At 42.2% G+C, this 14228-nt stretch overlaps 1 protein-coding gene across 2 annotated transcripts; it reads left to right on the plus strand.

Annotated features, from left to right (window-relative positions):
- Positions 1-3195: 3195 nt before the first annotated feature.
- Positions 3196-13357, plus strand: LOC310964493 (poly(rC)-binding protein 3-like; the record flags this gene model as incomplete). Of its 2 annotated transcripts, none has more annotated exons than XM_083937630.1 (12): positions 3196-3270; positions 3427-3450; positions 3545-3577; positions 3671-3787; positions 5025-5156; positions 5276-5404; positions 6321-6464; positions 8962-9003; positions 11061-11136; positions 11722-11774; positions 12575-12744; positions 13303-13357. In XM_083937630.1, 12 exons carry the CDS (start codon positions 3196-3198, stop codon positions 13355-13357), a joined length of 1050 nt encoding a protein of 349 aa, XP_083793756.1. The 2 variants fall into 2 exon arrangements, with proteins under 2 accessions (XP_083793756.1, XP_083793757.1); XM_083937631.1 differs by having other exon boundaries at positions 6321-6395; positions 11058-11136.
- Positions 13358-14228: the final 871 nt, after the last annotated feature.

A 14228-nucleotide genomic window follows, 5' to 3' on the forward strand; every position in this document is an offset into this window, starting at 1 on the left:
TTTCAGCACAAACACAAAATACAACTGTACAAATGTCAGTGACACAAGGCTGTTAACACATTGTTTTACTGTTCATACACACCAATACATCAGGAAGTGTAAGATATTAAACTATAAGAACAACAGTTTACATGGGAAGTGGTTTAATCTTGGTGAATCAGTTCTTGAGTGCCAATGAAAATAACATAAAATGACAATAATTAATATAGTTTTTCAGGATTAAAGGCATACATGAGACCGTGTGTTTACATGATGTAGAAATAGTTAATTTAATAGATAAAACGTGAATTCACAGTTGACAAAAAGGACCAAAAAAGAGGTTATTTTAGTCTTTTTCATTATTTTCTGACCAACAATCAGTTACTCAAGTGTCATTAAGACAATGAGGATTCACTGTTTGTGTATCTGTTACTTATCAACCAAGTCTACCATGTTTTCTTTATGTTACTTTCCCTAAACGCTCCGTATGTTTAAGTCCACCTTCTGCTTTCCTCTGTTTTATGTCATTATAACCTGAATATCTTTGAATTTCCGACTTTTTGCATTCAAAACAAACCGCTAGAAGCTTTTAACCGAGCACTCTGGACCAAACAATGAATCCATTATTGGAGATAATAAATTGCAGCGTCTGAGTTGCATCTGTATTTGCATTAAACTGAAACTTGCTTAAAGCACTGAAGTGGTCTGCAGTAGTTCAACATCTATTTTTACACATTATAAAAGCATTTCATGCCACGTAATGTTGCAGCAGTGCTTTAAAGTATCACCTCCTGTTTCATAATCCCCCTGTAGACCAACACGGTGCTGAGCCACCAATCGATACAAGAGAGATGCTTTATTTTTCCTTCTGCCGCCAGAAACATTCAGGGGAGGGAAGCTGTTCAAACAGGACTCAGATATTCCTGTTTATTATCTCATAACTGTAAACTTAACTTAGCTAATTAGTTAATAGTTGAAGGAAAAGTGCATCTGATGAAGTGTCTCTTCAGTCAAGGTCCGCTGCTTCAGATCTCCAAGTATTGTCTTTTAGGAGCATAAGTGTGATTGTTGATGAAGCTTTCTGAAGCAAACTCATCCCTTTGTTTTAATATTCTTGCACCGATGTGACTGCCTGCATCTCTGTTTTTTGGCACAGAAGAAAAAATAGGAAATATACGATATTAATTCATTTTAATTCACATTTTCAGAGTTAATTTTGATCCCCCACAAGTCATTTTTACCTCCTTGTTCCCTCAGAATCTGCCGGTATGAATTTATTCTTTATTTGCAATCATTTGTGATCATTTGAGAAGTCAAGCTCATCATCAACAACCATTGTTTCCACTTAAAAGACTGACTTCCTGCAGCCTCACACTTTAAATGTGTTTCACTCTCTAATAAAACAGCATCATTTATTCAAATTTAGTCTCAATCATTTAGATTTTGTTTCATTTAGAGCCATAAACTAAAGCTGGGTAACCTGACACCCTTTAAATAACATAATATATATATATATATATATATATATGCCTTCTGATTGATTTATTCACTAAAAAAGTTTCTAATGTGTCCCAGATTATAAGGAGCATCCCTATCCTATGACAGATCCAGCGTCAGGACTGCGGCGCCCTCGTGTGGTCGCTCTCTGCACCGAAGTCTGGCTCCACTCATTACATCACTTGTCAGGCAGAATTAGATGAGCTGCAGCTGAAATGAGCTTGATAAAAATAAATACAGCGCTCAACGTCGGATGGCTCATCTTGTGCTACTGCGGAGACATATGCTGACCTACATTTCATCTGTTGTGCACTGCAGAGGGCTTTGTAGACATGACAAGACACATGATTGTTGGAGCACATTTACAACCTACCATTCATTTGATCGTCTTACATTTGCAAGAATATTGTTTTTTACCCGGGGTCAAAGGTCATACGTCGGTCCCCAGCTATCTTCTCTTTCTGTGCACTTTTGACTGCGTTTAATAATGCGGAGGAATGTGCAACAAATGGCTCAAACCTGAAATAATGAAGTGTCTTAAACTAGATTTTAAGACCCAATTTAAGGCAAAGTGTCCAGGTCATTTAGACAAGATCAAACATAAAGAATTAGTGGCGTTTTTTCCGCATATTTATACAGAAAAGACTAAAAGCAGCAGTGAATATAATGTCACTGTAAATACTGGGTCATAGGGGCAGCAGCTTTAGCAGGGGACCCCAAACTTCCCTTTCCCGGGCCACATTAACCAGCTCTAACTGGGGGATCCTGAGGCGTTCCCAGGCCAGTGTGGAGATCTAATCTCTCCACCTGGTCCTGGGTGACGTGTTCCTTCATAACCATGATCACACTCTTTCGCCTGCTGTTAGAAATTCCCACAATATCGCCAAATGTTTATTAATCCACAGCTAAAAATAGACCCCCACTAATGCACCATTTACTCCTGTTTGAGTGACATTTGCTATAAACTACAGTGAGCAGCTGCTTTATAAACAAAGTCTTTTTTACAAGTGAAACTAAATGTTTATGTGCTATTTCTAAAGATTTACATCAGAACAGGGATGTCCCAAAGTACTGAGAGACGGACTCAAACGTATGTATATAAATATATATATAAAACGAGTCTGATGCTTCGTTTATATAGGTTGATATTGTACTTTAGTGGTGAATATTTAACACTTACTACACAGTAAACCCGGGTTTTTCCCACATTCTCGGTTGGCGATCATCAAAACAAGAAGCATTTCATACATTCATGCATTATTCCAGTCATCCTACTCAAAAGAGAGACGTAAAGACTTAAAAATGCTAACAGCTTAAGGTGAATGTGAATAGAATAATTGAAAGGAGTGAGATTTAAATGTTTTTAATGTATTCATCACTGCAGGTCAAGGTGCTATATAAACACAGTGGAAGTGAAAACGCTCAATCCAGAGAAATGCACGCACGTATTCAGAAACTGTACCTTAAACAAGCCGTCAGGACTTCCTGTACGGTTGTGATGTCACAACTATTCTAGGTAGAGAGTCCCCGGCTGCAATGACGAAACCAAACTATCTCTCTAAAAGTGTCAGAAGCAAATGAAACCCAGTCTGAGCAGGTGTGTTTGTTTCCGTCTCGTCTGGCAGGTGACCGGTTGGCTGACTCCACCTTCACATACGCGTTGGCCCTTGAACTCCTCTCTCACGTGACCACGCCCCTTCCTTCACATCCAATCCCAACATGGAACCCATCAAGGTCCAATCAGAAGGTGGATTGAATGTGACCCTCACCATCAGGCTGCTGATGCACGGCAAGGTACAGACACACACACACACACACACATACACACAAAGGCTCTCGGCTGTTCTGGAACGTCTTTGCTTTTATTTCCAATTACCCGTCAGAAGAAAATAGATCATTTCCCCCCACGGCATGATATGCACCTGACGTTGTTTGTTTGCATTTCTGCAGGAGGTTGGAAGCATCATAGGAAAGGTATTTATCACAGACACAACAAGCAGAGCATGTAAAGCATCCGAACGCCTGTGGGGGACATTTCTTAATAATGTTTCCTTTCCTGTGTTTCCAGAAAGGAGAAACAGTGAAAAAAATGCGTGAAGACGTAAGTAAAACCCCCCTGCAAATACTATTATATACTTTCTAGTACTTTTAATTTGTTTTTGTCTCATAATCATATATTATTTGACCCTTACAGAGCGGCGCCAGGATCAACATTTCAGAGGGGAACTGCCCAGAGCGGATAGTCACCATCACCGGGCCAACAGATGCTATTTTCAAGGCCTTCGCCATGATAGCCTACAAGTTCGAGGAGGTATAACACGCATCTGCTCAAAACTACAAAGTACCGTACTGATCAATCAATAGCACTGGACTACTACAGTGGTGGAAGAAGAGTGCAGACCCTTTACTTTTGTCAAAGTACTAAAACCATAATGTCAAAATACTCCAATTTATGCACTGAAAATGCAACTTAAGTAAAAGTATAATAGGAAAAATGTACTTCAAGTATTCAAAGTAAATGTAGTCATTGCAGACCGCTTATCCGGGGTCGGGTCTCAGGGGCAGCAGCTTTAGCAGGGGACCCCAAACTTCCCTTTCCCGGGCCACATTAACCAGCTCTAACTGGGGGATCCTGAGGCGTTCCCAGGCCAGTGTGGAGATCTAATCTCTCCACCTGGTCCTGGGTCTTCCCCGAGGCCTCCTCCCAGCTGGACGTGCCTGGAACACCTCCCTAGGGAGGCGCCCAGGGTTCATCCTTACCAGATGATCCTGAACCACCTCAACTGGCTCCTTTCAACACAAAGGAGCAGCGGCTCTACTCCGAGTTGCTGTAGTTGGTTGAGGTGTAATGAGCATTTTAATTTTGGATAAATCTGCTGATGATTTCCTACATTTATAAATCTGATTGATTGCTGTTTGGTCAAAACCTCAAAATGATTCAAAAGAATTAACGTTGTCAAAATAAATAAAAAGCAGTGAATCCTCACATTTGAGAATCTGGAATAATGAAATGTTTGGCATGAAAGCTGACTTCAAATTCAAGATTAAGTCAATCATACATATTATATTGCGTAGTTTAATCTAAAACAAAACATACTTTATAAGCTTTTCATAGTACGTAACATCCATTTTGAAAAGTAGTGAAGTAGAGGTATAAAGAGCCATGATGTTACACTCCCCCACATATGCTTTAGCGTCCGTATTGACTCGTCTCCAAGTGGAATACAAAGCAGCCTTGGCTCCGTTATGTAGGACAGAAATGTGCTGATCTCACCTTGCAGCACCCTTTGAAAGTGGGCCAGTACCAGTGCTGTATCTGGACAGGTCCAGCCAGCCCAAACCAAAGTCTACTAAACGTAGTATTTATCCTTAAGCAGCAACGTGTAAACATGCAAAGCAGCAGAACTACAATGTTCAAACCCATCCGTGAGTTTTTTTACACTTTCTAATGCTGCACAAAGGTGAAGGTTGATTTCTCCAAAGCCAACACTGCACGTACAGTAGCTGATGCCTTTGTGTGATAACATCTGCTCTTTCCTCCCCCTCAGGATATAATCAACTCTATGAGCAACAGTCCAGCCACCAGTAAACCCCCTGTCACCCTGAGGCTTGTTGTCCCGGCCAGCCAGTGTGGCTCTCTTATTGGCAAAGGAGGCTCCAAAATTAAAGAAATGAGAGAGGTAGAGTCTTAAAGTCTTCCTAAATATGAGATTCTACAGATCTCATATAAGTCCCATTTAAGGTTAAATCCTGCTGCTTAACCTCCATTTTCTAGTACAAATGTTCCTCTTACCTGTAGTCCACAGGAGCTCAGGTCCAGGTCGCAGGTGACATGCTCCCCAACTCCACCGAGAGAGCAGTGACGATCTCAGGAGCTCCAGAGGCCATCATCCAGTGTGTCAAACAGATATGTGTGGTGATGCTCGAGGTACAGCAGAGTCTGGAAGGGAGGGGAGGGGGGGAATGAAGGGGTACATTATTTAAACTGGACATGTGTTGTGATTAAAACGCCTGATATGGAAGATACAGCAGATCATTTACAGTTAAACTCCTTCAGCCAAGGAAAAGTCACACACTTCCTGTGACTCGCTCGTGTATGTGATGTGTGAAAACTGTATAAAGTTTGATTTGCTCTGTCAAGTGATCATAAAATACCAAATCCTGTGCCCTCTGCTATATAATAAGTGATGCATTTGATTGTTTTTGGTGTCTTATACCCTGCATTGTATTACTGTTAATACTTTTCCCAGCTACATGTGGCAACAGTCACAAATCAAGCAGAAACTAGCCATACTGGTCCATAGGTACATGCCACAATTAGCCTGAACCCAACTGTTTGTTACCCTTCAGCTGACTCAGCATATAAGTCCTAATGCTTTGGATCAAAGGGCTACACACGTTGTAGTTGTCTCTCTTTTTCTTGCACCATTAACTTGAACTATCTGCACAGCCAGTTCTCCAATGGGCCTTCATGATGGCACCAGCCATGGATACTAGGACATATGTGACATGACTGTAAGTCTCTAGAGTGTGGAGGAAATGTAAAACACAGTATGTAGAGTCATCATTATCCAGTTGAAAGTGATGTTCCAGGTAAATCCAAGTTTAGTTGTGCACTGAACCACGATTTGGACATTTCATGTCAGCATGAACACACAGTCAAGAGCACTTTTGTGTGAGTGTCACAGGTCGTCCTCCCTAAGGCACCGTCCCTCTTGGTTTCACTTTATGCAGCGTCTTTTCTTTCTTTCTCTTTCTGTTTCTTTCTTTCTGTTCTAACACTCTCTCCACATCTCACCCTTCTTCCCCCCCCCCCCCACTCTCTCCTCCTTTGCTCTCCTCAGTCCCCACCGAAAGGTGCCACCATCCCCTACCGCCCCAAGCCTGCCTCCACCCCTGTCATTTTTTCAGGTGGCCAGGTAAGAGCAGACCCACTGGGGGCGTCCACAGCCAACCTCAGCCTCTTACTGCAGCACCAGCCACTGCCTGTTAGTGTCACACCAGGTTTTTCTCACTTTTCCTCCCTCCCTCACTGCCCCGCTCCACTCCTGACTAGCATGAAACCATCACTGCTGTTTTACTGTCACCCATCATCTGCAGCCACTCAAACCAGAACTGGGACAAATGACAGTCATTAAAGGTCCCACACTGTAAAAAGTGAGATTTTTATGTCTTTTTTCATCAGAAAGCAGATCAAGGTGCTATATGAATAATGTAAAAGTATCAAAACACTCCAATATTCAGAAACTGGGCCTTAAAACAAGCCTGCATGACTCCTGTACGATTGCCATGTCATAACTATAATACCTGACCAATCAGAGCAGACTGCACTTTTTCAAGCAGGGGTCTTAGTCAGGTATACAGGTATAGGTAGACAGACAATATGAGGGAAATAATGTGGGTTTTGAACATTAAAGCATGTAAAATGTTCAAGAAGAAACCCAAAAATACAAGTGTGAAGCTGAAAATATCCCTTTAACACAGAATGGGAAGCAAACTCACCTGTTAACTGATGAGAACAGAGGTGGTGAAGACATCCTTGCTTTGACTCAGTGATCCTCCTAAACAGACACAGCAAAAACAAAACTCACCAAATGCTAAAGTTGAATCAAAAGCACTGTACGATCTAAACTCACAGAGCCAAAATAAAAGTCATACCCTTAAAACTCATGATGCTGGACTGCCATCATGCAAGCTAACCTAACAAGACAGACCTAGAGTTTGGTGCAGGGGTCTAGGTTAACACATCTGTTGGAGCCAAAAGCAGATATTTAACACCTTGGTCGTGCTTCATGAGGTAAACTGTCTTAAACAGCGAGGTGATCAGAAGTGACCCAGGCAGGAGAGCAACAGACAAACACAACACAAGAGAGCAGCAGAGCCGGCTAAAGGGAAGCAGGTGTTCAGACAGAAGGCCGCAGCAGGAGGGAGAAGTCACTAGGGCCAACTAGTGGACTGGGTGTGAATGACAGGAGATAAACAGGGATTTAGAGAGTTACCAACTTATTCAAAATCATAGCTGACTGATTTAACCTTGATCCAGTCAATTAATTCGCTAAAGGCCTCATCCTGTATCTCATCAGCTGCTTTTCAGACGAGATTATTTCCCCTTAACATTCAGTTTAAATCACTTTTAAATCAAAGAAAACCACCAAAAATATCACTCTTACGTTCGCATAAGACAAATTCAAGATTCAAGAAGCTTTATTTATCCCGAGGGAAATGATTGTGCAACAGTTTCAACACAAAGATGAAAGGATCAGAATAACAATAAGCATAAAAACATAAATCACATCAACGTCAAATAAATCAAACAATAACTAATGTGACAGAGTGCAACAGACATTGTGGTGAAACGCAGGTTTAAACAATATACAACAATACGCAGCGTGCAGTTTAGCAGCATATGAAATAAAATAAGTACAAACTAAATAAGTGATAAGGAGCGATAAGTGATAACAGTGTTAAAGTGTAGCAGCGTTTCTTACTGAACTAAGTTACAGTACAACTAATAAAGAGATGCAGTGATGATATAAAGTGACATTTGCTCAGGACACAGTGTCTCCACTGTTCCTTACCTGACCGGGGGGAGATGAATTATACAGTCTGATGGCCACCGGAAGAAAAGACTTCCTCCGGCGTTCAGTGTTGCACCGGGGGAGAATAAAATGATCAAATCCTCACAATTAAGCATTAAAAGGCAGGAAATAGATAGATATTGGTATGTTGGTTGGTACATAACTTCAACTTATCATTCATTAAAAAAAGGTGGATTAATTGCATGCTTCTTTGGACCTTTAAGGCTCTATAGGATTATCCTATAGATCTTATTATTATTATTGTTTTTCTCAGCTATTAACAGGAAAGCTGTTGACACATGTATATTAAACTCTATTTTCCTTTTTATCTCTGTATGGGACATCCTTGAGAAAGCAAAATAATCCCTAAATCTGGATTTATTCTTAAAAAATGTTTCAATTCCCCCTCGACTGAGCCCACGCAGAGGTGTGACATGTTGTTCTTCATGGTTACAGTCTCGCTCTGGTTGTCATCTTGGCTCATGAAATGAAATTTATCTCAGTTCTGGCCTCTGTGGCCCAAATAACTCACACATCCAATAGGTCAAGTCATATTACTCCTCTCAGGACCACTCGTCTGGTTTCCCCCCCTCCCCGTCACCTCCCCACTGTCTGAGTTGTCCCTTATTGATTTAATTCAACTGGATCTGATTGATGAATAGTAGCAGAACATGACAGTTAATCTATAGTGCATGACTTTTGTAACATTGCTAAAATAAATAAATAAATAGCTTAACAGATAAAAAACATATATATGTCTGTGTAGTGCTTGTACTGTAGAAATGTCAAATGTTGTTAATGGTCGTAGTTGTAGAGTGAACAGTAATGTGTTTGATAAAGCTTTGTTTTGTGCACTTACACGCTAATGTAACAAGATAACAATGCGCTCTTCTGCTCATGTTTTCAGGCGTATACCATTCAAGGACAGTACGCCATCCCACATCCTGACGTGAGTGCTAACCCCACGAGGCAGTCCCCACTGCACTCTCCGTAACTCTGCCTGGCAGGCTCTTTCCACCCATATTAATATTAATTGTTAATATTAATAGAGCTTTTTTTCTGATATGTGACTCCTACATCTTCTAACTTCTCTGACTCTTGCCTCCTCGCCCTCTGTTTGGCGTTTAACCTCATGGGGCTTGGCCTGCTGGCTGCTGCTTTAATTCAATAGAACAATAAACAGGAACTTCATTGTCTGTCGTGAAGTTACAGACTTATAGTGATGCAGTTGCAACTGAGGCCATTTTGCAAACCTTTCTCTGTTGCTGTGTTAAAAAGCGTTGTGACATTCAAGACTTAAATGTCAGTTGACAAAAATCAGAACCAGACGAGAATCGGGAATAAAACAATGACTGGAGTTTTACAGTGACGCCGCCTCGGTGCCGGATTTAAGATAATGGAGTTGCCCTTTAACGCGAGGGAGAGTTTTAAAAACGTTCACTTCCAAACTCCTCACCATGTGACGATGTGACTTGGAATGAAAGACAACATCAGAATCAGAATCAGAAATACTTTGATAATTATTTTTGCTGCAAAACTCCAGAAACAAACAACAGATATTATACAGACGACCATGAGTGTGTCTTAACTGTGATGAATTAGCTTTTAAAAGGAAGTTTTACGTCTTCAAACTACATAAAGCTGACAGCAAGAAAGAAACAATAACACTCATATGAGCTATCCCAAACCAACCACTTCACCCACATGCAGGGCCCTTCTGTGTGGAGTTTGCATGTTGTCCCCGTGTCTGCGTGGGTTTTCTCCGGTTTCCTCCCACAGTCCAAAGACGTGCACGTGTTAGGTTACCCTAACACTGGCGTCCTGTCCAGGGTGTACCCCGCCTAACGCCCAGTGTCAGCTGGGATCGGCTCCACCCCCCCCCCCAAGAGTGCAAGACTTCCAAAAAGTCTCTATTCAACTTTTAGTCCGGAGTCAAGTACGAGAGCCCGGTTTGGCAAGAGTCTGGAAAACCTCAAACAAGAGTCGAAGCTGATCTATTCTAGCGTATAATTCTTAGCCTGTCTGATGCTGTTTCTATATTTTTCACTGGTGCTGACTGGTTGTCTGGGCAACTCAGGGACCCATTGTTTTAAAACATGAAATAGAAATTTGAGTGATAATCTGACGTTATTACTGATAACGATAAGGGTCCACCCTGGACAGGACGCCAGTCTATCACAGGACACATATAGATGAATTTAATTTTATTCATAGTGTCAAATCATAACAGAAGTTATCTCAGGACACTTTACAGAGTAGGTAAAGACCACACTCTATGACTTATTTATGATTTACATAGACCCAACAATTCATATACACATACATTTAAAGTATTTCTGATTGTGAACACGGTTCAATGAGACGCCATTTCTCTAGAACACAACACGCTGCATACATGTGCTCTACTGAGGGGATATAGACGCTCTGTATAATTATTATTATTATTATTAAACACCTGGAACAAACCCTTCCTCACTTTAGAGCAACAACCCATGATATTTCAGACCCTAACAAACCCTGAATCATTCTTTTGTTGGCTGGTTTCCTGTTTGATCATCATATTTTATGTCTGCACACATGTTTGACAGATTAATACAGTTCGTATAAATGAAGCCAGCGTTCCCAAATATCCCCGTTATCTCCAACTGTGAATGTTCCTGTTGCAGTCGCAGCCTCCTGGTGTCATTCGTACACAGCTGAGAGGAAACTACATCGATAATAGTTCAGTAAAGAGTGAAACATCACTCTGCATCGCCCCAGTCTCAGACCAAGTCCTCTATGAGCTCCTCCTCTTCTTTCTGCCTCTCTCTCGGTCTTTGTCCTTCACCTGTCTGTGTTGTTACTGCTCCTCAGATCCTCTCTCTACTCTTGTAGCATCTTCAGACAGACCTGTGTGTGTGTGTGTGTGTGTGTGTGTGTGTGTGTGTGTGAGAGAGTGCGTTTGCAAGTGTGTTTCTTTAACATGACCTCATAGCTCTGCTGTCCTCCTCCTCCCCCCCTCAGCAGTTGAGCAAGCTCCACCAGTTGGCTATGCAGCAAACCCCCTTTACCCCCCTCGGACAGACCACCCCTGCCTTCCCTGGTACGTACCCACCTACACGACGACCCTCTTTACCAAAGCTCCTTCTCTCGTTTTTACCTGTAGAGACAAACACATTCTCTACCTCCTCTTTCTCTCTCTCTCTCTCTCTCTCTCTCGCTCTCTCTTTTCCTGTCTCTGTCCTTGCTCTCTGTTTCTTCTTCTCGTCGTTCTCCTATTGGTCTCTGTGGTGCTCTGCCAATGACATGGCCTGCTGGTGGTCTGCTCTTGTTGATGTTGAGGTTTCTTTTTTTTTTTTTTTTTTGGTCTTCCCTTAGTATCCTCTTTTAATGACGCAAGTTTTTCCCCCATCTAGAAAGTAGAATTCAACTTGTCAGGTGATTTCAGGAGTTTTAGACAGAGTGTGAGTGTGTAGGCTCTGCTCAGGGCTGAGACACACTTTCCAGTGACACACATGCTACTGGTCAATAGCCAGGGAATGAAAAATGCTCCAGGACTAACAGTTCATCAATTCTGTTCACTCCCTCTGTGTGCCAAACTCTATTTTATGTCTTCTTCCTTCCCTCCTATCTCTCTCTCTCTCTCTCTCTCCCTCTCTCTCGTTCTGCCTCCTGTGTTCAGCAGCAGGTCTGGATGCCAGTAACCAGGCCAGTACTCATGAACTCACCATTCCCAATGATGTGAGTACATTTGTCATAATGTGTAAATCGTCAAGTGCTTCTTTCCCTGACTGGGATTCATTCTAAACAAAACTGCAAACAACACCTTTACCAGAAATGAAAGATGAGTCATCTAAACGCTGACACCTCATCCATTTGAGATGATAACAGGCTTCATTTTGCACAATCTTCAAAAATAAAACACAATATTGCAGAAAAACTGTAACTCGTAATTAGCAGTTTTGATTGTTTGTGGCCACTTTGTCTCTGCCACTGCCAATATAATGTTACCTTAAAGTAGAAAACACCCATAAAAACCAATGCAACAATGCAATCATATCTCCTAACTCTTCTGGAATATTTAAGTCCATTTACAGAGATTACAATCATGACTTCTTAACATATCTTTATTTATAAATCCCCCAAAATAGCTGTATGAAACAGAACCAAAGCATGACACTGCTCGCTGCTATCAAAGCACAAATTCCCAAATGTTATTGGACCACGATGTCCAAAAACGGGGGTTTATTATCTTTTAACGTGGCTTCCTGTGAAGCTTCCAGCGATACAATCTGACAGCAGATCAGCTGCAGCTATTGAACTCTCTCCTTCTCCACAGCCGAGATAAAGCACAGCCAAAGGCAGTTGGCTTTGTAAAGTGAATGTCCTTAATGGGAAAGACTTGTTGTAAGAAATATTAAAGTTATAGTTGAAAGGCTGGTAATGACTGCCGCGTGCTCACGGGCATCAAAGAAAGAATAAAGCATGATATGAAAATGCGTTCTGGTCCGTCCTAAGTCCCGCCCCCATTTTCTTCCCAGCTAATAGGCTGCATAATCGGACGCCAGGGAACCAAAATCAACGAGATCCGTCAGATGTCTGGGGCGCAGATCAAAATTGCTAACGCCATGGAAGGGTCATCGGAGCGCCAGATCACCATCACAGGGACCCCCGCCAACATCAGCCTGGCCCAGTACCTCATCAACGCAAGGTCAGAGCTCAATGGGGCGAAGTCATAATAATAATAATAATAAAAATAACTTGTACTTATATAGCGCCTTTCATGGTACCCAAGGTGGCTTAACAATAGGGGGCGGGGGGTTAGCGGCCAAAGGACTTGGAGAAAAGAAATGTTTTGAGGTGCTTTTTGAACATAGGCAGGGACGGGGCGGAGAGGACATGGAGTGGGCGGCTTATCCAGAGTGTGGGAGCGTTGACAGAGAAAGCCCTGTCCCCAAAAGTTCGCAACCTGGTGCGGGGGGTGGGTGGTGGCCAGCAGGTCCTTGTCAGAGGACCGCAGGGAGTGTGACTGAGTGTAGGGGGTAGGGGTGGAGGAGATCTGTGAGGTGTTGTGGTGAGAGTCCATGGAGCTTGTAGGCGAGGCGTGACTTGACTGGCTTCCAGTGGAGCTGTTGGAGAACGGGAGTGATACGCTGCCAGGGCTGTGTGTGGGTTCAAACCCTGGCAGCTGATCAAGAAAGTAGAAGTTCTTGTACAGATGTGGATGTGCACCAGGCCTGTTGTTTACTTTCCAATGATCCTCCTGCAGGTTCAGAGACGTGGCGGCCATGTGGAACGACCCATCTTCCATGACCACGTCCTGAGATCCCTGCCTGGCTCCTCCGTTTGGCCCTTTCCAATGACTGACTTCTGCAGACAACCCTGATGAAGCCCTTCGGACTCTTGGCTCTGGCTCTCCGAAAACCCTGACCGCCCTCCCGCCCTGGTTCAAAAGTTGTTTATACGTCAGGGAGGGGTTGGGCGCTCATTTTTATTTCAGAGAGCCAAATTAAATACAAAAAAAAAAAGAAACTCTCTGTTGATTAGGTTTTTTAGAGAACTGTTGAAGCATGTTGAATGTTTATTAGGAACAACTTGTGTTAATCTTCTTTTTCTCTCTATCTATTGCTTTCTCTTTCTCTCTGTCAGTGCTGCGTCATAGAGCATCATTTACAAAGTATTTTCAAAAGTTCTTGTAAAAGATTGAGAATTTCTTCGTAGAACGTAGTGATTTGCATATTACAGCTGCGCAGTGATGCTATCGGCAGAGTGTGTGGTGGGATGTAGCCAAATTATCAAAATTTTGATAATTCATTTTGAAAAGACAAAAATTGGACTGTTTTACTTTTGTCCTAATTTGCATCTTTGTCTACTTACGAATCCAATCTCTACCCATGGCTCTTTGCTGCATCACATGACCCTTTTAAGCCAATGGTATCACTCCTAGAGCCTCCCTTCTCGTGCTCATTTCCTATATTTACATTATCGCTTATATTGCATGTGTTCAGTGTTGTGCCGTTGCGTATTTGAGTAAACCTGTTCAGTGTTTTCGTGTTCCTTCAAATGTTATTATATCTTCGTGCTCCCGTTCTTTTCCCGCAACACTTTTTCAGCATCTTTGGCCATTCACGTCTAGTCCCTACACCCTGCCCAAACGACAAACTTTCCGACATAGCCTCCTTCTATCAACACCGA

This window comes from Echiichthys vipera (assembly GCF_963691815.1).
Source record: "Echiichthys vipera genome assembly, chromosome: 23".
Classification (NCBI taxonomy): domain Eukaryota; kingdom Metazoa; phylum Chordata; class Actinopteri; order Perciformes; family Trachinidae; genus Echiichthys; species Echiichthys vipera.